Source organism: Formica exsecta, unplaced genomic scaffold (assembly GCF_003651465.1).
Source record: "Formica exsecta isolate Colony F162 unplaced genomic scaffold, ASM365146v1 scaffold47, whole genome shotgun sequence".
Classification (NCBI taxonomy): Eukaryota; Metazoa; Arthropoda; class Insecta; order Hymenoptera; family Formicidae; genus Formica; species Formica exsecta.
The window spans coordinates 987,888-1,013,588 of record NW_021851936.1 but is presented as its reverse complement, the minus strand read 5'-3'; the positions used below and the strand labels follow the sequence as shown (position 1 = coordinate 1,013,588).

General features: G+C 34.1%; 3 protein-coding genes and 1 long non-coding RNA gene across 5 annotated transcripts in view; 3 read left to right on the top strand and 1 right to left on the bottom strand.

The window, feature by feature from the left end:
- Positions 1-13,972, bottom strand: part of LOC115241243 (HIV Tat-specific factor 1 homolog) — a 22,611-nt gene extending 8,639 nt beyond the window's left edge. Inside the window, exons 1-2 of one of the 2 annotated variants that reach the window (XM_029816900.1) lie at positions 13,698-13,972; positions 12,511-13,268 (exon numbers count right to left, since the gene is read on the bottom strand). In XM_029816900.1, the coding sequence (XP_029672760.1) occupies positions 12,511-13,230 (720 nt within the window). In that variant the 5' untranslated portion in view covers positions 13,231-13,268; positions 13,698-13,972. Of the gene's footprint in view, positions 1-12,510; positions 13,269-13,516; positions 13,654-13,697 lie in introns of those variants that run through there. The other variant, XM_029816901.1, reaches the window with a different exon arrangement.
- On the top strand, positions 4,738-12,380 carry LOC115241244. Its single transcript, XM_029816902.1, has 5 exons — positions 4,738-5,093; positions 10,254-10,529; positions 10,607-10,840; positions 10,957-11,161; positions 11,295-12,380. The coding sequence occupies exons 1-5, from the start codon at positions 5,057-5,059 to the stop codon at positions 11,527-11,529; spliced, it is 987 nt and encodes a 328-aa protein (XP_029672762.1). The 5' UTR covers positions 4,738-5,056; the 3' UTR covers positions 11,530-12,380.
- Positions 13,856-15,253, top strand: LOC115241245. The gene is made up of 3 exons (XR_003884876.1): positions 13,856-14,054; positions 14,354-14,444; positions 14,528-15,253. It is a non-coding gene; the product is annotated as an uncharacterized LOC115241245 (long non-coding RNA).
- Positions 15,254-16,500: 1,247 nt separating this feature from the next.
- Positions 16,501-25,598, top strand: LOC115241241 (X-linked retinitis pigmentosa GTPase regulator). Its single transcript, XM_029816898.1, is given in 13 exon segments — positions 16,501-16,595; positions 19,259-19,384; positions 21,121-21,213; positions 21,416-21,451; positions 21,454-21,477; positions 22,081-22,404; positions 22,753-22,905; positions 23,083-23,247; positions 23,326-23,447; positions 23,523-23,600; positions 23,726-24,881; positions 25,073-25,158; positions 25,290-25,598. Coding segments are annotated over 13 exon segments (2,418 nt in total). The 5' UTR covers positions 16,501-16,564; the 3' UTR covers positions 25,314-25,598.
- Positions 25,599-25,701: the final 103 nt, after the last annotated feature.

Genomic DNA, 25,701 nt, shown 5'->3' with positions numbered 1-25,701 from the left:
CGGAAGAGCCTGTCAATGGAAAAAAATTTTCCGACAACGATTGAAGATTATTTTAAATCCTGTCTCAACTAGACAGTAGAAATCTCTCGAAGTGACATTGTAAAACCCCCAGCGCGACACATCCTGTCATCTTCTTAATATATCTTGTCATTTTTGAATGAAGAAGAAATGAGGAATAAATGATAAGACGCGTCGAACAATGCTATTGACATCGCGTTGATTTAAAGCGTAAATGACGGGAACATCTGTATATATGCATATATATCGTGCGTCACGTTGACTCAACTGAGGGATCAAAGTGAATTATCATCAGAATGATTGGCGCTACGCCTACGCTATTGGCATTTAAGATCGCGGTTGTTCCATTTATTTGCATCGCGCAAAATACCAGAGATGAGTCAGACAATTGCACTCGATGATCACGCATGCAAGTTTCATTACATTGTGGCGTCATTTACAGTCGCGGCCCAACCGAACGTATCATCGCGCGAAACGCGGTCCGAATTTTTATAGCCCAATTTGCCTCGGGATTACGATGCCAATCAAAAAGTTCTTTCGACTTAAAAAGTTATAAGAAAAAATTGTTATTATATGAAACTCCATGGCTTTTATATTGGAGCAAATTTAAATAGTATAAAGTTGACAAGTAAACGCAATAAAATGCAATTCAAGATCGATAAAGTCTCTTTCCTTTACAGATGCAACATTCATTAAGATTTTTATTTTACCTTTTAGATAATATTGTACATCGTTGTGTCGTGCAGCGCGATATCTCAAGTGGTACCAGGCAGCTCCGGTTTCTCTTGAGAAGCATATTTCGGGATGCATTTCACTTTGTAGATAAACGACGAGGGAAGTTGTAAGATATCTCCCGAACTATTAGTAAAATTTTATTCATCAAGGGACGCTCTCAAATTAGAATAAAATGATATCTTCTAATAATGTTTAGAACATATTGCTGCGTTTTATTAAAAATGACTATTTATATGTATATTCGTGCAGATACTAAATCTTCATTAATCTCGCGTTCGTTTAATTTCTGTCTCTTCAAAATGTCATATGGAATGGTTCTGGACTGCCTTTGCAAGTTCTGGCGGTCAAATTCATTCAGTAAATATATCTTCTGATTTACGAAGAGTGATGTATCCTTTCGCCATTTTGTACGATTGTTCTTTTAAACCGTAGAGACTCCGCGATAAAACCCTCCCCATATTAGGCGCAGTGTCTCTCCTAAGAGACGACACCGCGCATCGCGAGCGGATATATGCGCGGCACATTTTGCAAAACCGGTTTCCGGAATTCCATAAAGTCCGAAGTGTGTGCGAGCGCGTATGGGATCGTAAAAATCGCCGTTTTGTGTTTCTCGTCGTTTTTATGCCGCAAAGGAGAGACGATGAGCCGTTCCTCGCCGACGGCACAATTAGGAAACTGTCGACACTTCGGTATCTAACTAACGACATTGCCGGAAATTACGGCTTCGCAAATTGCGGATTTTTTCCCGCGGCAAAAAAAAATAAAATAGAAAAGAACCGGTCGTGAATGAATATGAGAGTCGCCGAGAGCGAGACATCTATTACGCCGATTTTTTTCCTTGGCCTTTTGACGATTACACGGCCGACGAGTGAAAGATTACTTAACTCTTTCAGCAGCAAATAAAGAAATCGATATGTTTACAAATATTCGGCTAACATATCCGATGTGTCACCTGCAGTCGCAGTTGTAATGATGTACCTGACCTTCCTGTTGCTTCGAAAGAGCCGATCGCTTCCTTTCGCGGCGACTGCACGTGGAAGAACGTGCCCTCTTGTAAATTTATAGTCAGACAGTCTCAGGAAGATCAAGTTCTTCCGACGTTTCGATTGCAGTGGCAAATGGCAATGCTTTGATGTCTGCGCGGTATGACTGTATCATAGTTAAACTTAATTTTGGAAGGATGCCAAATTTTTCAGCTCTATCGTTGATTTATTTTTTTACAGAATTTAACTTTTCTAATGTATATTTCTGTATGTTTGTGAGAGAAATTTAGAAACACACGTAACGTGCGTTGAAAGTACGCACGGTCCTGCCTAATATAAAGATTTAATGCATTTCTCGAACAGAATTGCCTTTTTATTTGTACTATTAAATTGAATTTGAAATATTACAAGCCTAAAATGTTAAAAATCAATTTGTAAAGAAAATAAACTATATTTATTCTATTCTAAAAAAATATTTGTTCTCCATTATTAAAGAACTTATACTGAAGTGGGATTAATTCTCTCTCAAGTGTACGGAAGCTCATGAAATTTTTTCTGTATACTAATAAGGCTATACAAGCTTGAAAATGTGAGCTAACACTTGAAAATGATTGACTTGACGTCACATTATACTGACGTAATCATATATGGTGATGATGATCCTCAAGCCATAAACATGACCACTGCATCTACATCTCCATAATGCCTGACGCAATATCTAGAATTATTTGAATCTGTCAATCGCTCCGTTGTGATTTCAGGCACGCAGTCGTCAACCCATCCCAAATTGCAATTCCGCGAATTGCAGCATTCCCAGTGTACCTTTCAAAGCATCAGGAATGCACAAATGAATCGCCGTCATAGTAGTTTGAACGTAACCTCGACCACGCCATCACCCAAACGTAGAGCCTGTGTTTATAGGTAATAAAAAATCAAATAAAAAATCACGCTTCTGTCTTTCACTCTTTGAAGCATATAAAACATTCCAACATGAAATGTGCAATATTTAGGTGTATAGATAGTTTGCACGGACAATATTTAAAAGTCATAGATTATTTTAAACGCAATACTTTTAGCACAAGAAATTACAAGAATGTGATTTCTGCGCAAATCACAAGAATGCAATGTCGCCATTTATACATTTGCGTGCACGATAAATGTATAGATATATGTGTGTGTGAAAATAGCTTCCTATGGTAAAAAGAAGAGAAGCGTAGATATATTTAAAATGCGATATATTTTATGCAACCGCGATAGCGAATACGAGCAGAAATCATGCATAATAATTATCACAAATAAGTATATCGGTGTATTTTCAGAGATATTAAATGAAATATCGTAGAGATGGCATTTTTAATTCACGTAATATAATAGTCGAATTTTCAGAGTGCATTTCATATTTTCTACGCGTGCATTGTATTTCTTCTCCGTTTCGTTCTTAATCTCTCTCTCTCTCTATCTCTTTGTAGCTGTCGTTGACATACTTTTCCCGTGTTATTATCTTGCCACGTTTCTGCAAGTGATAAGTAAGTAGGAATTATTAAAACGTAAGATTCGCGAAATCTGATTCCGACGGTAGCAAATTACGTTCCTACTTCCTAGATATCTCGGACTTGTTTATGTGCTAACATTTCCTGTTATCTCTCTGCTACTACATTTTAATCAATTCGATTTAGACATTTAGACATTAACTCCCTAAAAGATACTATCGGACAGATAGACGTTAATGCACCCAATTGGCAGCCTGCCATTAAACGAAAACGCTGGTCTGCTAGCGCGATGATATTTTAAAGGTAGGTTCAATTTGAGGTCGTCGCGCTTTGATACTGTCTTATAAACATATATTGTTAATTATATATATAAATATAAAATTTGTCTATCACATTCTTACATTATTAATTAATAATAATCAGTAATAAATAAACATTCATCTAAACATTATCCAATGATTAAGCGTTAATATTAAAAATCAATAAAATGAGTAAAGTTATCGCCGAATAATTTCTTCATATATAACTTGATTAATTCTCTATTAATTCCAAGTTATTATCATCGTAAATAATAACGACCGCTTTTACATATATTATTTCTTACTTGTTTTTGTTTTTACATTAAGTTTGTGTTGTTTTATATTTTATATGATGTTTTTACCTCGAAAAAAGAAAATAATCTTTTACTCTCTCCTCTAGTATCGATAAACATTCACGAAATTCCGGCTTAAATTTTCTCGATACTGGGTGATCCCTTATCTCGCACATTCTGACGCATAGTTATTGATGCTGATATATTTTAACCCTGTTTTATGATAATAATATTAAGTGCCAAGTGCAAAGACACTTTAGCTTTGTTTACGTGTAGTTCCTCAAACATTTCGCGTGTTGTTGACGTAGTTACGCAATGTTTGTTCAACAATTCCTATAACAATCGCGCGCAATTAACGCACGTTCTATGCTTGTTAAGTTCGTATATCCTTGAGTCCGAATGACGACGATTGGTGGCGTTATGCAAAACGTGAACAGAAATCATTAAATTGTATACGCGTTTGCATATGCCACATGCAATGATAAACTCTACTATTTCGAAATCACCTTAAATATCAAAGCAAACGTCAGATATTGAAGGAATGCAGACTTAAAAATTCGTACCGTTCTAATTGTAACATTTTTACATAAAACGTTAAAGACAGAAAGTTGCAACGTTGTCTATGAAAAATCTCTTCGCGGGAACGTTATATGGGTTCTTCGTAAAATAAGCATGCAGAAAATGTATTTGTCATATAGTCCGCATGATGTATCTCCGCGAATGCGTGCGTGTATAACCGCGTGAAGCGCATTCGCGTTTATTCAAATAGAAATCGGAGTAAGCTAGACAGATTCTCGCTACGGCGGATCTATGGCTCCTTGGATTCAGAAAATGATCGCGGAAACATCTGGGCGTTAGGGGAAGCGCGAGAGAATTCCTCTCGTAAGCTCGAGGAGCGCGCGAAGGTACGCGCCGAGCGGAATGGAAGCGTCGGCTTCAGTCGGGCGCGAACCTCCGTCGAAGAACGGTCTCCACGATCGGCGTAGTCCGGACACCCTATTGATACGGTCTGTATGATCTTTAGAGAAACCAGTCGAGGGGTGTAAAAGCGAAGCGGTCGATTTTCTTCTCTTTTTCTTTTTTTCTCGTCGCGCGAATTCGCGAACACGTGTCATTATGACAATACGCGAAATCGGAAGCGAGGCGAGATTCAAGGAACGAGAATGAGGACGATCCTGCGCGCTTATCGCGACCTTCGTATCGAGTACTTCGACGAGTAAGCGACCTGTGTAGTAGACATGTGGAAGTGTTGGATCCTGTTTCTGTGCTTCGCAGGTAATTAATCGCTTAAAGTGCGCGATGTGGATTTAAGCAAATCGCGGATGATCTTAATGAGAGTCTGAGGTGTTAATAGCGAGATACGCGCGAAAGCATGAATGAGTGGGTGAACACGCCGAGATTCTAGGAAGCGATTAATTCAAGGAGATAAGTAGTAAAAAAAGATGATGATTAATTTCTGAGATCCAAATAATCGTAATTAAAAATTTACGGAATAAAATATTGTATAAAGCAACGCAGAAAAAATATGGCAATTTTTTTTTATACGATGATTGATAGATGTCAATATAAACAAGGATCAATTGCATCGAAATTTTGCGATAAAATAATATGTAATTCAGTATTATTGTATAATTGATCAATATTTAACCCGGCATTTAATATTGATGCGTGTATGCATTAAAATGCCAAATGCAATTCTCTGTTGACCGCGAAAATATAGATAACATCAATTAAAATCATTCTATTAAAGCAAGCGGAATATCTGAATCAATTTTATATCTATTATAATTTTATAAAATTCAATTTCTGCAACTTGTTGACGTGCGCGTTATTTATTTATTAATTAATATATATTGATAAGAAAGCGAAATTCCAGTCTTTGCGAACTTAAAAGCTAAATGCCAGTAAAATCTTGATGATATTTAAAGTAATTTATATGATGTAGAATGTAATCGTGACATGATATCTTTCGATGCTGAGACACAGCTGACTTGGTTGCTGTATCTATTAGCAGTTACGCACTTTGCTAATTGGCAGCCTAATAGCAACACTGAGAGTTACGATAACGCAACCTATAATTACCTACATGATTTTTGAAATTGCGTAATAGTACCGTGATGACCGTAATTGATAAGTGTCTATCAAGTTCTGATGTGTTAAACAATGGCAGGTATCAGTACAGATAATTAATTCGTATGAAATCTGTTGTATAGAATTATATCGATAATCTATATCTTTAAGAAAAATTATATAACATTTTTTTTCCTGCAAGAATTATCCTAATTATAAATTCTGTCATTTTATCATTATATTTTATCTTTTATGTTCTTTTATCTTTTTATATTTTATTTTCCTTTAATTTAAATACATATGTTTTTACCAAGGCAGCTGATTTTAATATGCCTTGAAAAAATTTAATAAAAATCTCGAAGCAAACCTTAAAAGGGATGCACGTTGCGAGATGCATACTTTATATCGGACTCACGTGAAATTTCTGCATATAAGATTAACCAGTCTACAAGTGGAACGAGTACGTTGGACGGACAGTTTCGGGACGCGCATATTTTACCAAGCATTTTCTAATGGAAACCGCAAATAAATTAACGATCGAAGATGACGGGCAGTTTCCGAGAACAGACGTAGCAATCTATTTTCGCGAGATCGGATCTGGCGAGAATGATACCAACGAAACAATACCATCAAATCGGATCTGCGTCGAAAATAGCTTCGATCGCAACAATCGTAAATTTGCTTGCGACTATCGAAAAGAAACTTAGAAGTAAAGTCAACAATGCAGTTGTCATGTTGTAAAAAATGTCTCAATATTATTTGATAAAATTTTCTTTCATTGATAAAAATTATTTAATGATTGCTAATTACAATTGAGCGATTGCAGTCATTACGTGACCTTTTGACCTAAATTATATATATATACATTAAAGGTTAATTGACCAATTACTAATACCACCACTTGTTCGCGAAAGTGGCGGTAAATTCTGGAAATATGAGAAGAATGTTCATCCAAGCCATCGAGGTTAGCCTTGTCCCATAAATGAATGAAAGTGCAAGTTGTGGGTAGACATATTCCATAGATATAATATCCTTGTCATGTCTATCGATATCAGTTGATTAGACGAGCTTGAAAATATCGGATGACTTTTCTTTGAAGCGTATATCATGACCAAACGACGCTACATAAGTGAAGTAAACTTATTAACTTCATAGTTTCGATTTTAATTAGCAACGACCTTAATTAACTTTAGCGGACATCAAATATTTATGCAAATTCATTGACTACATGTTTTGCAGCACGATTCCTAGATAGGTATGCGACAATATTTGTATACCCGAGAAAATATCGCTTCAATAAGCAAAACTATATATTTATGTATCTTTTTATATTTTTTTACAATCTTCTTAAATGGAAATAATAAACATGGGAATTTAATATTAATAATTATCTATAATTGCCTACTTATGCTTCTAGAAATGGAAAAAACTAAATTTTGCGTGACTTCATGCGTGACTGAATATTTAAGTGAATAAGTAGTCGCTATATACGATATTTTCTGCTGTTAGTGTAAAGAGGTATTTCAGTATCAGACAACAGTTTGCACACCTGTGATAAGAAAACGCATACGATTAAATGATTACACAAAGAAGATACGTATGTACGAACTTGACATGAAAAAATAATTTATTATTCCCATTCTCTGACACTCATAAATGTGACACTCGAAGAATTAAAGCTCTATGACTCATCGATTTTAAAATTTTTAAATATGCGAAACATTGTAGGAGATCTATTTTTTTATTATCAATATTCGTATAAAGTAGTACTTTGTATATTTGAAAACTAAGAAACTGGGTGAATTTCCGCATTAAAGATTTAGGTATGGCCTCTCGGAACCTGAGAATTTCGAGTCAAAATGAAATATGCATCATACGCGCTGGCCATCTCGTTTGTTATGTCTCGCATTTTAAAGCAAGTCGTATATCGCGCTATCCAAAGCTGCAACAAACTCTAACATAGTTCGTAAATTCAGGTGCGGTTGAAAGCAACGGCACGTAAAAAAAAAAATTTCAACAAAAACATTTTATAATTTCGTAGTAGTTTTGCAGACAGAGTTATTTTTTTAACAAAGGCAATTTTTGAATTCCTAAGTTAGTTTTATTTCTACGATTGAAGTTTGTTTTGCGCTCAGTTATAATTATTTCAGAGGAAGATTGATATGTGCATAGTATTACTTTGAGCTGATACCTAACTATCATAAAATCGATCGCATGTAATTAAGAGGCGTGAAATTGTGGTCGGCAGCTACTGGTTTTTATTATTCGTAGAAACTAGTTCTCGCATGATTCTGTTATGTAAATGTTTATTTGAATGCCCGAAGAGATTCTGAGTAAAATCACTACACTTTAACATGTATTCCGAGTACTAACTAACCGATTAAGTTGATCTGATCCATTTAAATTTGAGCCATTTAAATCTGCGATCTACTTGTACATATTTATCGTAGCTTAAAATCAAAATTCCGCGAATAGTAATTAAATGTCCATTTAGAGAGTGCTACGTAATACAAATATAAACCGTATTTAGCATAAAGGCATAAAGCGGCATGTGTTCTTTATGCTTCCTACTAGCATTTGAATAATGATCCTGTCAAAGTAAAATGCATAAAATGGCAACATAATAAGAAAAAAAAAACGTTACATCACACATTCGAACTGGAATAAAACGCAATTTTAGTTCACTATTTTTCTATATTTCATCTTATCGTCATGTCATTATTCCTTTTTATGCTCATGCAAAGATAATTTAAAAAAAAAAAAAAAAAAACCGGCTAAACTTGCTGTCCGATTTATTAATTTCATGTCGTTTATCATAGAGCTCAAAACTAATATTATGATATTAAGACGGTTACGTTATTTCGATTAGAGTTGCATTATTTTATAATAAAGTCTTTTTAAATTTTTTAGTTCAATTCGTTTATCTCATCACATTGTCCATTAGAGACATTGCTATGAATTGATTACGTGCTACGATGAAATATAATAAATATAATAATCGGTTCTATCGCGCGTAATTGTCGTGCGAACAAGAATGTATTTTCTATACTAGAAGCCTGCGGGCCTCCCATATAAAAGTTAAATCTCTGGTATTCATTAATAGTCATACGATACTAATTGTGTATCATAAATGAAATTTATGATCGTGTGCGTGCCACGAGGTTCTTCTATGCAACAATGATTCATAGAGATGGCTTTTTGAGTAATTAATTGGATATGTATGGCAATCATTGTCAATATGTGTCTGCTGCGCTGCCTGTTACTTTCGTAACAGCTATACTAATTTATAATAAATGTCGATACATGTCAGACAAATTCTTCTATGATCTTCTACAAAATCTTTAATACGTAAGTTCCTTATTTTTTCAACATTTTTTCGAACATTGCACAATCTTTAAAATGCGTTGAATCATTTATATATTATGAGATACTCATTAACTGGCGTCTTAAACTGGTAGTTAAAATATGAATACCTATTGTATGTGTGCGCATACAGTATGGTGCTGTCATAAAAATTGCTTTATCTTTACCGGTTCCACCCGAAGGAGTTGTCACGCCCTAAAAAGTTTCAATCGATAGAATTACCTAATCCTCCGCAGGCAGATTATGTAAAATTATAATGAACAAAAATTTGTTTCTCCCTCCCTCGAAAACGAGTCGATGATGACTTTCTCTGTGTTGTGTTTTTTCTCTTTCTAGATAAATAAGATCTATAAAACTATATAAACATATATTTAAGGAGGGAATATGTGAGTACAGAGAAAGATAAAACTATGATTTAATACATGTTTATTTAAGTAGATTAGACTACGATCACAAACAGGCGTTCCATCAAAATATGATATTTACATTCTAACGATAAGCTTGAAAACATTGCAAATTTGTTATCATACGAGAGATGGGGAAAGAATCTATTTTAAGAGACAATATCCGATAATTCAATGCTCGATATCTTAGCTATGCAATGATGTGGCGCCTAGTCACGCATGAACTACAGACGACATTACATAATGCTTAAATTCCGTTCAAGGCCATGCAACAAAAATGTATTCATTCGGAACGAAACGCGCATCAAGTATGCGCATAAATTATATCACTAAAAGAGGAAATTATGGATTTTAAAATATCGAGATTTATCAGAACCAGAAATTCCTGCCAAACGCCCAACTGCTGGAAATTATTGATACTGAAAGAACGAGTTTAATGAGCGAAAAATATCGGAATAATCTGAATTTTCCATTCCTCTAAAATTTTTTACTTGTTATAAGATATTTAAAAATTTATCAATTTAATTCATCAATAAAATTCATCAATTTGTCCCTATTGCAATGCGATAAAACTAACATATCTGACTTTCCTTTCCAGGCTTATCCTCGGCTGTTTTGGACTTGTCAAACTTTAGTGTTAATTCCTTGACGACTAATCAATCGAGAACAGTGCGACAGCACGAACACGTGAGACGATTCGCGTGTCCCGTAGGTTTCTTTCGACTGAAACGATTCTGTTATTACCTGAGCGCCGGAACAGCGCCATGGAGGGACGCGTACTTTCATTGCAAGGACAGAAATGCCACCCTGGCTATACTGGACAGAAATGGAAAGGACAGGATGCTGAGAAAGTACTTGATGGGGGATCAGTTCAGTGAGTATAAGCTATTCTCGTCTCGTCTCTGGCTATAACGCCGGGCAACTCCGCCTAAATCTGGCGAAACTCGACAGCGAAATTGGAGCGGTGGATCGGCGGAATTTTCAACTGGCAACAGATGGCCTGGGAATGGGGTGTGACGGGTGAGAAGATGGTTTTCCAGAGTTTCGGGAGAATGGAACCCGGGAAATCTGAGAAGTACGCGTGGCATTGTATCATAATGGATCCCGCATTGAAATACAAGTGGAGCGCGAGAAGCTGCGTCGAACGGAAGCATTATATATGCGAAGTGCCCGCCGGTCGTTTATGTGAGAAATGCTTTGAGAAACTCGAAAAACATATTCAGCAGAAAACGCTGTCATATGTAAATGTCGATACAGTTTATAAATGATTTTAACAATATGATATTTTTTGCCTTGTTCAGCAAGAAGACGCAAGAAGTCGGATCCTTTCGCGCCGCAAAACCAAAGATTAAAACCTAGAAAGAAGGGTAAGAAATACTTAAACGAACAGAGGAAGCTAGAGGGAAGAAAGAAGAATCGAACAAACTGGAGAAAAAATTGGACGGACCAAAGAGAGAATGAACAATGGGCTCATGGTGTCAAACTGGGATCGCGGCCACCTTCCAAGTATAATAATTCGATATTTCCAAATAAATTTTAAGATGTAAAAATTTAAAAAAAAAAAAAAAAATTTTAAATTCTAATTTCTAGTAATTAAGATCTTCTACAATTAATAATTTTTTCAAATTTTTTTTGACAGTACCAAGATCACGCAGTCCAGAGAGCGCATGCGACATCGTTCGAATAAAACCCGTTTGCAACCAGCTGAGCCAAGAGTTGCCCAAGTATTGCCTCAAGGGCGAGAATACGGCGCTTTTCTGGGCGGCAGACTCAATAGCCATCAGTCACAAAATTTGGACATGAATAATGTTTTTTCGCAGTTTCACAATAAAATAAACGATTTCGCGCGGGAGGAGATTTTGTTGAAGCCGTAAAGAAGAAACGTAAATTATTGATAATTATAGTTATGGCTGCAACTTTGACTTTATTACTCTATTACATAATGTATGTGCGACTAAAAAAAAAACTTGCATGTAAAATTTTTGTTACAATGATACTATCGAACTGCCAATACGCTGACACAACCACTGCAATATATACAACCAACTGCAAAAATAAATTTTGCAGAACTATTGCAACCAAGATTAATCTCGAAACAGAATCCTTAACGTTCCTGAATATTCGTGGAAATTTCAAAAATATACTGATCGATTAATAAATCAATCATATATGGATAAATAATGATAAGTAATGATTACACGATATTTATGTAGGTCATTATTTATCAAACTGCATTCGATATTATTAAAGACACACTCGTCTAAATATTCTCTATATACTTATTTATCGTAATACTATTACAAAAAATTATTCATTATCTCTCTATATCTATCTTTCTCTATCTCACGATTATTTTGCCAAACGTCTTGTGCAGTTAATTAATTATAATGCGTGAATAATTCATGTATCGATTAAAAATCTAAAGCTGCCAATTCTTATCACTGCTATCTGCGACGGATTGCGTTACACGAATTAAATAAGCTACTAGAATTGTTATTCAATAATTATCTCACGATATCCGTTTACGCTAATCATAATTTTTATAAATGAATTATGCGATTAGATAGTGAATCAAGAAGCAAAATAATGCTCGCATCTTCATATTTCAATCCACGTGTTTGTTATTTTTTCACCGCTTCGTTTGTAAATATATCAACATAGGATCATCGATATATATAGCCCCTATGTATTTAATGATGTACAATAAAATATTGATATTGACGAATTCTTGTAGTGCGATATTGTTAGTAATATTAAGAAAAAAATCGAGGATGGATCATATTAAATAACATACATATAACTCGTAAAAATAAATAATAAATAAATAATAAATAAATAAAAAAATATATTCCTACCTTGATATAAGTACAGAGAGCATCTCCCTTTGGTTCACCATTGCCGTCTTTATACAGCTTAATTTTGTCCTTCCCTCTTTCGTCCCTAGCTATGAGGCCGCATTTGGTGAAGAGTTCTGTGAGCTCGTCCATGGTAATGTCCAGAGGTAGGCCAGATACATAAATAGCGGTGTTATGCGCCTCGTCGACCTCGAACCAAGTCGGCGGTTCTTGAGCTTTCCGCTTCGCTTCCGCTTTCCTTTGTTCCTTTTCTTCTTTGGCCTTCTGAGGAGACGTAGGCTCGTTTGGCTCTGGTGGGTTTGGCTGCGGCGTACTAGTATCCGTAAAACCATAACTCATTTGATACCTGGCCATGAAATCCTGATCAACTTTTGGAAACCAAGCGTTTTTCTCTTTGTCCCAGAAGTATACACTGCCGTCATTTGGATCTGTATAAGTATGCGTATCATTCTCAAAGCCAAAAGTACCAGCTGCATTAACTTCAGGACCAGAATTTTCTTCCTTTTCCTTTTTATCGGAACTTTCCTTGTTATCGGAGTTGACTTTGTCATCTTCCTTTACCACCCATTTATTATTTTCCTGATCAAATCTATAGGTAATGTTTGTTGCTTTATCGGTATAGATATAAGTTTGCCCGTCAAACTCATAGTTCTTCATAGGATCATCTTGTTTCTCCGACTTCTCCTCCGTGTTTTCTGTGACTGATTGTATATCAGCCATCTTCACTAGTTCATTAAGTCAGCTTCCAAACAACAAATCTGCAATACAGAAAGATAGAAATTATTATAAATAAAAAGTAAATTTTGACTTATTTTGTAAAAATCTAAATAATGTCATTTATGTAGCGCAGACACCTGTGCCTAAGGACTAATATTAACTTAAACAGCCTTACTTATTGTTAGCTATTATTGACCTGTCACAACAAAGAGATACAATACAAACAAAAAAAATATAAATGCAGAATGTTATACGAATATTTTTACAAAATATGCGAATAATATAATACCTTTTACTTTCGCTCATAGTTTGATATATAGTTTATTAACTTTTAGTCTTACAGTTTCTAAATTAAGTGCGAAAATATGATTTAAAGTACGAAACAGTTTGTATAGTAATTTGGTAAAATAAGGTTAGAAACATGACGAAAACCGACACTAGAATACTAGAAGAATTTCTACAATACTTACCAGTATTTATGCCATCAGCAAATTTCGCAGGAATCGTTGCGCTAATTATTGCATAATTCGTGAATTTATAACAATCACAATGACAATAATTACATTCTAATTGTGCAATTGATAGAAAACCAGGCTACGTGACCGACGCGCGATATGTGTCGGACTAAAGACTACAGCTGAGTACAGCAGGTGCGCTACGTATTATCTGCCAGAGTGCATATGACATATACAGATAAGATTATGGAATATGCCAGAAATTTCCTTGGATTCGTGTCTGAAAGCACGGAGGAGGTACTGTTAGAGACGACTGAGGATGGCTTTGGAAATGGAAGTTTTGAAAAAAACTCACTGCTCGCTATACTGTAGGTAAGTAAATATTTTCATTGTCGGTAATAAAACATTAATTTCATATACAATAAAATGTTTATTTTTTTTTACTCTTGAAACAACTACATACATAAAAGATTCATACATTTCCAATAATAAAACAATAGCTGGATAAAATAAAATATTATACAATATTGATTAAAATAACTCGTGTAATTAATATCTCCAATACTTTCCCTTTTCATGTAGATATGAAAAATTTCTCTAAGGAGCAAAATTCGATATTTTCAATAATTTTATATGTTATATAATTTTATATATTTATTTTATATTTGCAGACGGAAACTTGGCTATCCAAACTCCCGCAACTCTTCTAGCATTGATTCTAGTCATTTACTTTGTGCCTTCACAAGTCAGTAACAACAATAAGTAAGTACAAGAATGTAAAAATATTTTAATATTGTAAATTAGAAAAAATGTTTTAAATTAATCAATTTATGTTTATTTTGCAGGTAATCTGTTGTAAAGCACCAGCAGATGTTATGATGAATTTATTAGTATATAAGAATACTTAGGAGAAACTTGACGCATGTAGAAGTTTCATTGAAACCCTACAGCACTTTCCATGTGCATTTTATTACGCTATGCTATCATATATAAGTAAAATTTTTTTTAAACATCAATGCACACACAGTTGTTACATAACCGAAATTTTTGATTACAACCTGCCTAGATGTTTCATTAAGACGCATTATAAAGGATGAATAAGCATTTTAATTATACTTCGTAAAATCATGAATAACCATTAAGAGAATACTGTACTTTAAAATTGTATATATATATATATATATACATGACACATTGATATATACATACATACATATATACAAATGCATATATAAACATAACATAGTATTTACACTATGCATTAGCTCATAGAGATATACTCATAGAGATATTATTATAATTTATTTCTATATGTTTAAGATTATATTAGAGTCATGTTGAAAAATGTTGTCTGATACTCATGTATGTATACAAATTTTATTACTTCTGAGAGAATCATGTAGAGAAACGGCATTTGGTTTGCAATAAACGCGTGAAAAAAAATATGTATCTACGATATGTAATAGCAGAAAAGTGTAAACATTATAAAGAGTACTATTATTATTATGATACGATTACGAAGTGTAACTGAGTCAACAAGCAAAATATAATTGAAAGCGATTATACTGCAATCGTCATACAAGAATTATGCATTAATACTAGATGCACACACATCCACATATGTTTGCCTCCAATGAAAAAGCGATCGTTTTTTTATTTACACTTACATTTCGAATGTGTATAATGCAATGCGCGAATAAAGAGTGATTGGGGCGAATATGAGAAAGAGAGAAAGTGACATTCTATAGCGTTTTCTATAATAGTTCGCTAAATTTTAGAGCTGATATGTTGTTATATATTAATCTTTCGATCTTATGATTCGTGTTATTGTGCATACCATACATAATTTAACGATAAAGAAGATAGCTGTGACGCATGACTTTGATCTTGAGTAAATGTCGAGCACATAAATCGTACTTCTTACGTTGTTCTTTTACAATATCATAAAATGCGTATCTCGTGCGATCCATGATCGGGAATGCTGTGCAAAGTTTCGCGATTATCATGCATTCGATTAATCATAATTAATTGTTTTTGAGTGAATATGAGTACCACGAGAAAACAGCAAAAAGTGAATAAGAGAGAGAAATAGCATTTCCGAGTGAAGCAAATTTGATCGCTCTGAGAGCGATTAATGATGTCATAAACACCGTCTTGGATTATTAGGAATCTACTTACTTATATTAATCAAATTCAAAACTCATTTTCGGTCGAACATATGTTCATAGAAAATTGGATTTAATCACTCTCAGAACCTTGCTTCACTCGAAAATACTAAAAGATCAATTTTGGAAAGACGTCGGACGACAAACGAAGCAACGATATGCAATGATGAATAATTTATATATGTTGATGAATTATTTATATTATATATAAATTATTTACTATTTATATTATTTACAAAATACAAATGGCTAGTTCATTTTTTATTTCCTCGATAGTGATCCATTTTGAATTATCGTATAATATAACGCATATATGTATAATATTTCAGGCTTTATTTAAAAACACTTAAAATATTTATAATAAAATATTTTTGTATTATTTAATCTATTTCACAATAAAATAATGTATTAAAATTGTATAATTACTTAGATATATTTTATATATAAGAATTAGATTTTTCTATTTTTATCGTGATAAAAATGTAAAGAGAACGAGAGAGTGGGCAAAGTCGATCATTTTCGATTACGCTGGAGAACCGTGCCGATCGCTCCCATTCTTTATTGTAAGGAAAACAGCGACGCGGTTGTGCCATTAGAAATTGATTTCCAGTTGCTAGGATACATGGTGGTCGCCTTCGAAAGCGCCAGCACCGGCGAGCATGCCCGCTTACCTGGCGGTCAGTCGGCTACAAGTTGCGCGGCGCAAGGTATACAAGCATGGGCCTGCCAGACATAGAGACCATACCCGGTAAAACGAAAGGAAAACACAAGAGATTGTGTAACGCACGCACCTAAAGATGATATTGCACGCATAAATTCGTCACGCACCGCAATAAAATTGATCAACGCGAATTATCCTAGATCGCCAGTACAACGCCGGCAGCGATCGATCCTTGAAACCGACGCGCGGGCACATCTCCCCCCGACATTATTAAAACCCCCGCATGACGTACCCCTGCTTCGTGCCGTGCCGGTTGTCCGCGTGAAGTAACGAGAATCGATATCTGTCGCTGTTATCAAACGATCAGGGGCACGTACACACGGCGCATAAAGTACAATTTACAGTCATTTACAGTCACTCGATGACAAATGGGTTTATTGCAATTAAGCCGCGAGAGGCTCGCAAAAGTTGAAGAAATATGCTCGAATATTTTATTACATTATGCACGTTCTTATAATATACACGCTTTGTAAAACGGAAATATATTCTCACATTATTTAGCCGAATAATCAACAGCATGTAATTTATTCATAAAATAAATTTGTAAGATAGATTACATGCGCTTTAATCTGCATGACGTTATGAATGTACTGAATAGCGGATAGTAGTGAATTGTTTAGGAGCATGCTGCTACCAGCACAATCCGACCATTAATCGGCTAATGCCACCGTGGTCACATGCGAGTCATGTATGCGCATTCGTATCATTAACTTAAATGTTGTTATTGCAAGTTGGGACAAAAAGCTTCTCGGAGCACCGTTTCATTTGTTTAATAAACTTATATGTTTATATCAATAGTGCACACCGTAAACATCAGTTGACGTAATACAACAGGGACCAATTAAAGAACGTCAATTTTTATACATATAAAATGAGAAACACATATTATTTCCTTTCTGTTCAACGATATTTGTTATAAGCATATTTATGTGTGTGTGTGTGTGTGTGTGTGTATTGCTTATAAATTAATTTATCTTTATTTTTTTGTAAAATGTATTAATTCTGTATCTCTTTCACATACTTGCAATTATGTGATGTATATTTTTTGCGCACGCAACACGGTCTTTCTACGGTGCTTTCGTCATATCACCATTTTTGATAGTATTTTAATATTAATATTTATCAAAAATGATTCGCTTGCATTTTAAATGTTTTACATATGATTGGATTATTATTCACGTGCGCACGAAGAATCGCTATCGACTATCAGATTATGTAAGTACATATATTTTGCGGAGCAATTTGGTGGCTATTAACCGACCTTCGGGTCAACAACCCTAGAAAATATGCGAACTTTGGATACTATTAATCTTCTACAAAGCCGAATATATTTGGTTTCATTTTCTCAGTATTTTATGATTTGTCTTATACAAATTCCAAAGTTATGAGATACTAAAAATAATAATTCAAGAGATCTGTAAATTAAAAAATATCTAGAATATAAGATAATTATAAATCTAAAAAAAAAATCTGTTAAAATTTAAAAAGATAAGGATATTTAGAAACTAAAAATCCTCCAATTTGAGAATCGTGAAATTTGGGAATTAATAATTTGAGAAGTTGAGAAAACACTCGAGGATTTAACAATCCAAAAAAAAATATTAAAAATCTGAAAAGAAAAGTTTTAAAAGCTCTAGAGATCTGTAGTTCTGACAATGAGTATTATAATTTTTTTTGCATATATGTAATATATCGCACGAAGAGTTTTTAATGAGATAATTCACATTGGGATAGCTTGCGTTGCTTTCCGACGAAGGACAGATGCATAATGAATTATGCATAAGGCCGCTATTTGAACTTTTGATAAGATAGACGCAAGCGTAAATCTCGAAGGATTTATCGCTAGTTTTGCGTTATTGACCTTTGCGCGAAGGGAGACCGAAATGCCGCTGTTAATCTCGTGTTGAAACGTCATTCGGTGTCTTAACGACTTTCCGGTTCTTTTTCTTCGCGCTGGCTTTAAACTTAATTTATGCTAAAGTTATGCAACGATAAAATTTGCACTCAAGCTATATCCATAATGCACCACCAACGGTGCTCAGAAATAGAAAAATCCATGAGAGATGATTAAGATAATTAAGTTCAATTTCTTTAAAAAATTATTTCTGTTTACTTTCGTTACTATAATTAGCATAATTAAACAACAATGTTTATCTTCTATAACAATCCATTTTTTTCTAAAAATAATGGTAAAATATGAACAGCTACATGCGTGGAATATTTTAGAGAGAAAGCCGTTATCTATATAATTATACTTCCTATTACTATACATGTTGCGTCTAAAGTCATTATGTATACTTTTGCTTGAGTCAGAGATTAAAGATCGCTACAAGTGGTTCTATGTGCAATATAGATGATGTATCCTTGTGTAATATGTATATTTATAACTTTGTATTAGAATAACATCCAACGATTACAATCTTGCATGCTGCAGATGATAACGTCTTTACGGATTCTCTGCTACATGCAGGGTATAATCCACGAAAATACTGCATAATTTCAAGTTTGAACTTTTGAGTAAAAGAGAGATTCTAGATAAAAAGGAATTCGTACAATTTCGTTGTTTCTCAAAGTGCGCAGATCTTTGAATGCAAGATCTGTCAATCGAAGAAATTCGTTTTGAAGATAGAAAACCTCGATTCATCTTGTCTTCAATATTTAACGATTGTATCGATCTTTGTACATTGTAGAGACTGGGGCAGTCTTCACGATCGGCCGTAGCAGATTTGCGGACAATGTTGCGTCACATTTCTTCATACGTAAGGATCCAGTCGTCGCCATTGAATGCGGGGATGAGCATTCTGCAGTTATTTGTCGTAAGTTCTACGCATGGCTTTTTTTATAGAAAAATTTAGAATCTGGTTAAAAGAGTAGTTATTGTTCCTTTAAATCCAGGATGGAATCAGGCTAGATCCACAAGCCTGAACTATTGAAGGTATTCTTTTAAATAGAATCAGTGTATTATCACTGATAAACAGTGCTTTTAGATATAAGTATAGCATTGCGAACAGTGAAATCGTACTGAAAAAAATCAGTTAGTGGTAGTGGCTGTTTTAATCAATTTTAAAACGCGTCTTATATTATAATATTATGAAGTAAATTTTCATAGCAACATATTTTGTTAAAGAAATATCTGCGTTTGATCAAGAGCCTTGTTCATTTTTTGTGAGCTTATCATCATATCTTAAGAGTAAAAAGGTATAATATGCATATTAGTTATACGAAATCTTACCGCCTTAATCAGTGAAACATAAAAGGAAGGAGCAAAGTGTGAGTGTTTTCACTGAAAAACAATATAATTCGGTGAAATCATGTCATTGTTTTAATCAGTGATATTTTCACTGATTCAATTTAAGAAAGTACTCATCAATGCACGAGTCCAGATTAGATCTAAATTTGGTTCAGATTGGACATAATTAAATCATCAAGAATTATGGGTATTATAGTATATTTTTATCCCATAAAATTAAATTCAGATTCAGCTTGAAATATTGAAATAACAGCGAGATTATTGGCTTAGATTAATTTGAACTAATTTTAAGATAAGATCTAGCATCTAGCTTAAATTGTCGAGATATAAAAAAAAGAATTGACGCATATCATTAATCAATGTCGTGAATTGTAAAGTTGGCAGTAAATCGCATATTCATGATGAGCAATGTTTACAAAAAAATAACTTTAATCAACAAAATTATTTCTGTCAGAAAGAGCTATCTTTCTTTTTATCTTCTATGAACTTATTTGTAAAATATTGTTTTGTTCTTGCTCGGATATTTACATTATACAGTATAATTTTCATCGATAAGGCACGTTTCAAAGTCTTGAATTTTGATTGCTATGCTATAAAATTTACAGACTATAATATGAAGATATATAATTCGGGTTCATATGATTTACAGCTTCTGTAGCATGCAACGTAAGGAATATATATAGTCAGAGCTATGCTAACATAGGAATATCCACTGTCCAGTAAATCGATATTGAACACGCAATGCTCAGTCTAGCCGACATTGTTGGCGTTATTAGCTCAACGCGTCTCGAAAAAATTTATTGCGTTATTACTTTTTATACCAAAAATGTTACACTAGTAAAATAAAAAAAGCAATTATAGATCATGATTACTATATTATTACTATCATCGCAGCTGCTCGCTAACATTAATATCTCATCCATTTCTTCCATTTGCAAATTTTGTTTTACTTGTTTTTTAATTATTAATTTAAATATCATTAAAATGTTAGGATTTTGTAAATATGTTTATGGAATTTCTACAAATTTTTCGACATTTTTTCTGAAGATCTCAGACTGTATTTTACTTTTGCATAAAATTAATAGCTATCTTTATCGTCATTTTTAGTATAGTAATTAAACTTACGTAACCATGTTTATTGCTAGTAAATTATATTTCAAAATGCTTTTAGATGCCTTGAATATTCTCCATATTATATAAGTAAAGATATCAATTTTTAAGGAATAGTTTCTGCGGAATTATAATTTACCGAACGTATCTTTCATGCTTGCTTGGAACGCCTTTGCTTGCTTTTTATTCCAGAGAGCGGCAGACTTTTCGTCTTTGGCAGTAACGATTGGGGCCAACTGGGTCTGGGTCACAAGAATCACATCAGCAAGCCTTCGTGTGTAAAAAGTTTGTAATTATTTTATCGTAATGTAGCAAATATAAATAAAACTATTACATTTTATGCACTTAAATGTCGCTATACACATATTATTTTTGCGTCGACAAATCATTAAATATAGTTTCTGAAAATTTGCTAATAATATCTTGCGAAATCGTTCGTTTAATTAAGTGCTGCTCATGATTTTAATGAAAATCCCATCTGTTATAGTCTTGAAACCAGAAAAAGTCACACACGTCGCATGCGGAAAGCGCACACTCTAATATGTACAGGTGAGCAACGACGAATAATGCATATACAAATATCTCAAGCGTGCTTTCTCTCGATTACATATACCTAAATTGACTATGTCATTTGTTTTAATAATTTGTTTTGTAAATTGTGAGAAATGAAAAATTAGCTTGACGAAATAATATAAATGTAATGCGCAATATTTGAAATATTTCTTTTATATGTAAATATGTATACAGTTGTCATTAATAGACACGAGGTATTAAGTGAGCATGCCGTTTCTATATTTGGCTTTGCGTGTTCACGAACTTCGACGAATATTTGCCAAGTCATTCAACTTCAAACTTATTCTCGTTTGAAGGAATCAATATGATAAGGACTCCTAAATGGCACGTCACTTTGCTAACTTTCCAGATAGGAGTGCGAGATGTTAATTTGTCAACAGATTAAAACCGCTTCGGGCAAATAATTTGTGAAAATGTATTCACAGTAGATTTTATCAACTTAATTAATTTCTCGTTAATTTAAAAGCTAAATTATTTTTTATCAGTTTGCTAAAAACAGAAAAATACAATTTTAATTCATAATTAAATCACATGGAACATTTATACGCTTTATATCTTGAAATGTTTTTTTTTCTTCAGGAGCCCAAAAAATCTTTGCGTGCGGCAGTAATCAAGAAGGTCAACTGGGTCGGGAAAATTCTGCGATAGGTGATAGCTCTAGTTCTCCAATCTTGATCTACGATTGCGGACTCGCTGGACCCAGGATCGTCCAAATTGCAGCAGGATCGCATCATTCGATTGTTCTGACCAGCGACGGAGGAGTTGTCGCTTGGGGAAGTAATCTGGAAGGACAGTTAGGGTTACCGGGGGTTTCGGGCCTTGTTAACAAGCCTACAAAGGTTCCTATTCCTGAATCGGTGAAAGAAATCAGCGCGGGATATTATCATTCAGCTTTTTTGACCGGTAATCAATGATTTTATTCCTACGTAAAGTAATAAGTCATATAATAGCCTTGAAGTGAAAAATAGACAAGAACATGTTTATATTTTCCACGAAATAACATATATATATATTTTATATTTTCACGCTTTTAGTATCAAAAAAAAGAAAAAAACTTAAATCTATTAAGACATGTTGATCCAATAACCCTAAAATCCCGTTCCAAGAATTTGTTCAAGGATTCTGAAACATACTTTTCGCGAGATAAAATCGCTTCCGCTGCAGCGCGCTTAGAACGATTCGCACGAACACGAGAAGTTGTAAAATATATTAGCGTGTGTGCAATTCAGTCATCACACAGTTTATTTCCAGAAAGCGGTCTCGTTTATGTTTGCGGTGAATCGGAAAGCGGTAAACTTGGGATCGATGTCAACTTCTCTACGCAAGTTGCACCGAAGCAGATGCAGTTACCGGCGCCGGCAGTTCATGTCGTCTGCGGCGGTCATCACACACTCGTGTTAGCAGGTTGAGATCAATAGATTTTGACACCGATATATTTCCAATACTTTGACACATATTTGTAAATTTTCGAATAGAAGAATTAACACATTCTTATCACCTATCTATATTTTATTTTAACTCTCTAAAATACGACAATAGTTAAGGATCTGCAAATTGCTGAGTAATTGTTTAAATTGTTAGAAAATGGCAACATTTACTGCTCCGGCAGTAATGCTAGTGGGCAGCTTGGAATGGGCACAAACGTTAACGAAATACATATGCCAAAGCATCTTGCACGCGGGTCTCTTCGAAATGAAAAAATCGTCAAGATTGCTTGCGGTGAAAGTCACAGCGCTATACTTACTGGTAATTAAAATTCTACTATTGCATCCCCCTAAATCTTTAAATAATGTTATTAACAATCGTATTAATTATTACTAATAGAACTCGGCAAACTCTTCACTTGTGGTGACGGGCGACATGGTAAATTAGGACTGGAGGAAAATGAGAATAATGTTCACGAAGTAACATTTGCTGCCAAATATCAAGAACTCTTCATCACGAATGTAACTTTGCTTGTTTTGCTTAAATGAATATTTATCGTGTTTTTATTCAATTCTAATTGTTTTCTTACTTTATAGGTCGCATGCGGAGGATGTCATACGATATTGGTTGGTCGAAGACATGAGATGGATTCTCAATCGCAATTGGATTCCACTGTAAATGCAACTATATCCCATATAAATTTCTAACAAAACTATTAATCTTTTAAATTAAATTTATTATTAATTAATTTTTAAGTTAAGTTAATATAAATTGTTTATGAGCTGTTCGTTAATTTCAGGAGTCAGCCACGCAGAACAAAAGTTCTCTACCTCCTTTAAAGCTTCCTGTAAATGTACATAATGAACATCGAGCGGACGGAGCTACGGAAAAATCGACACATGAGAAAGATGATTCACATCATGTCAACAAAATCAATGAAACACCAAAACATAATAATACTGAAACGAAGTCTTCAAAAGATTCGTCAAAGGAAAATTCGGATATTGTCAATAAGGAAAAAATTTCGTCTTTGACAAGCAACGAAAAAATCGTAAGTCCTAAGAAATCAAAAAGTCCTTCAAAAACTAGTCCATCGGAAAATCAAAAAAAAAAGGTTCATACTCCAAATACAAATGCCAAAGTCGAAGAATCACAACCGACTGACAAGGAAGATGAGTCAAAGAACGAAGAAAACGCGCAGAATGGCGAAAATACTGAAGACAAAACAGATAATGAAAGTAAAGATAATGTACAGGAAAATAATGAAAGACAGAAAAATAATAAAAACGTGGAAATGACAGCGACAGCGGCGAAAGATGCCGAGGAGTCATGCACAGAAGCAGCAGCTTCGAGGACACACGAAGAAAAGAAACAAGAAACGTTAACGAATCCCACACCACCGCCGAAACCACCGAGACTAAAATCCGGAAGTATCGAAAATTCGAGTAACGAGAACGATCCCTCACAAGAGAGCAAAAAGAATGAGCACGAGAAGAATGAGCACGAAAAGGATGAGTGCAAGAAGGATGAACCCGAAAAAGATAAGCACGAAAAGGACGAGCACAAAAAGGATGAGCATGAAAAGGATGAACGCGAAAAGGATGAACGCGAAAAAGATGAACACAGAAAGGATGAACGCGAAAAGAATGAGCACGAAAAGGATGAGCACGAAAAGGATGAGCACGAAAAGGACGAACACAAAAAGGATAAGCACGAAAAGGAAAAAGGCGAGGAAGAGATGAAGACGAATGACGAACCCGCAGATTCAAGCCCAAAGTCGCTTGGAAAATCGAAATCGGCAATTTCAGAAACTATTACTGAGAAGATTGTGGGGACTATTGAAAATACGATAAAAAAGGTCAAGGAGGAAGTACATGGTGAAGAATCAGAGAAAGTGCAGACGGATGGCGCACAAGACGATGCTGATGTGGTACAATCTCCGGCACCGCGAACAGGTTGGTGAAACAAGCGTTTTTTAGTCTCCTCCTTACTTCTCGCAAAAAATAAGAGTAGGTCAATCAAAAGTATCGATTAGAATTTATTCTGCGAAATAGTATTTCTAATATTCAAGAGAAAAATCAGATATTAATTTAAATAGAATATTTAAACTCGCGAATATATTATACAATCGATTATTGCCTTCTAGCTAAGGTGGCAAAGTTGTTTAAAGGAAAGAGACAAGAGATAGAGAATGGAAATAAAACGAGCAGCGCAGCGAATCCAAAAGCTAAGGTACGCTGATAAATGTATTAGGTATATATTTTATAGAGGAGATAAACCTCTTTTCCCATATAATCTTAATTTTATATAAAAAAATCAATTATAAAAATTATATCAAATATAAATTTTTTTTTACTTTTCAGTCAAAAACATGCACTGTTCTGTGATCGAGAAGAATTCGAAGAAAGAAACATAATCCATTATATTTTTTATAAAATACTTATGATAAATTTTCGTCGCTGGGACCAATACGTGTGGAACCGGAAATATCTTCTTCAATAATCAACAACTCGATTTAACATTCAACCATATTTATACAATAGAATTAGTTTAGATTTCTCCTGCATTATATATTGCATCAATTTCTATTTCTCGTTACGGCGACGAAAAGTTTAAATAAGAGCAATAATTCACTGACTGTATTTAAGCACTCTAAATATAAGTTACATATAGAAATTGATTCCGTTTTTAATATAAATTTCAGAAGAAAGGATAAATCTAATAGTTATAGAGGATGAAGAGTAGGTGAGTGACAATTGAATGTGAAAAATGTAC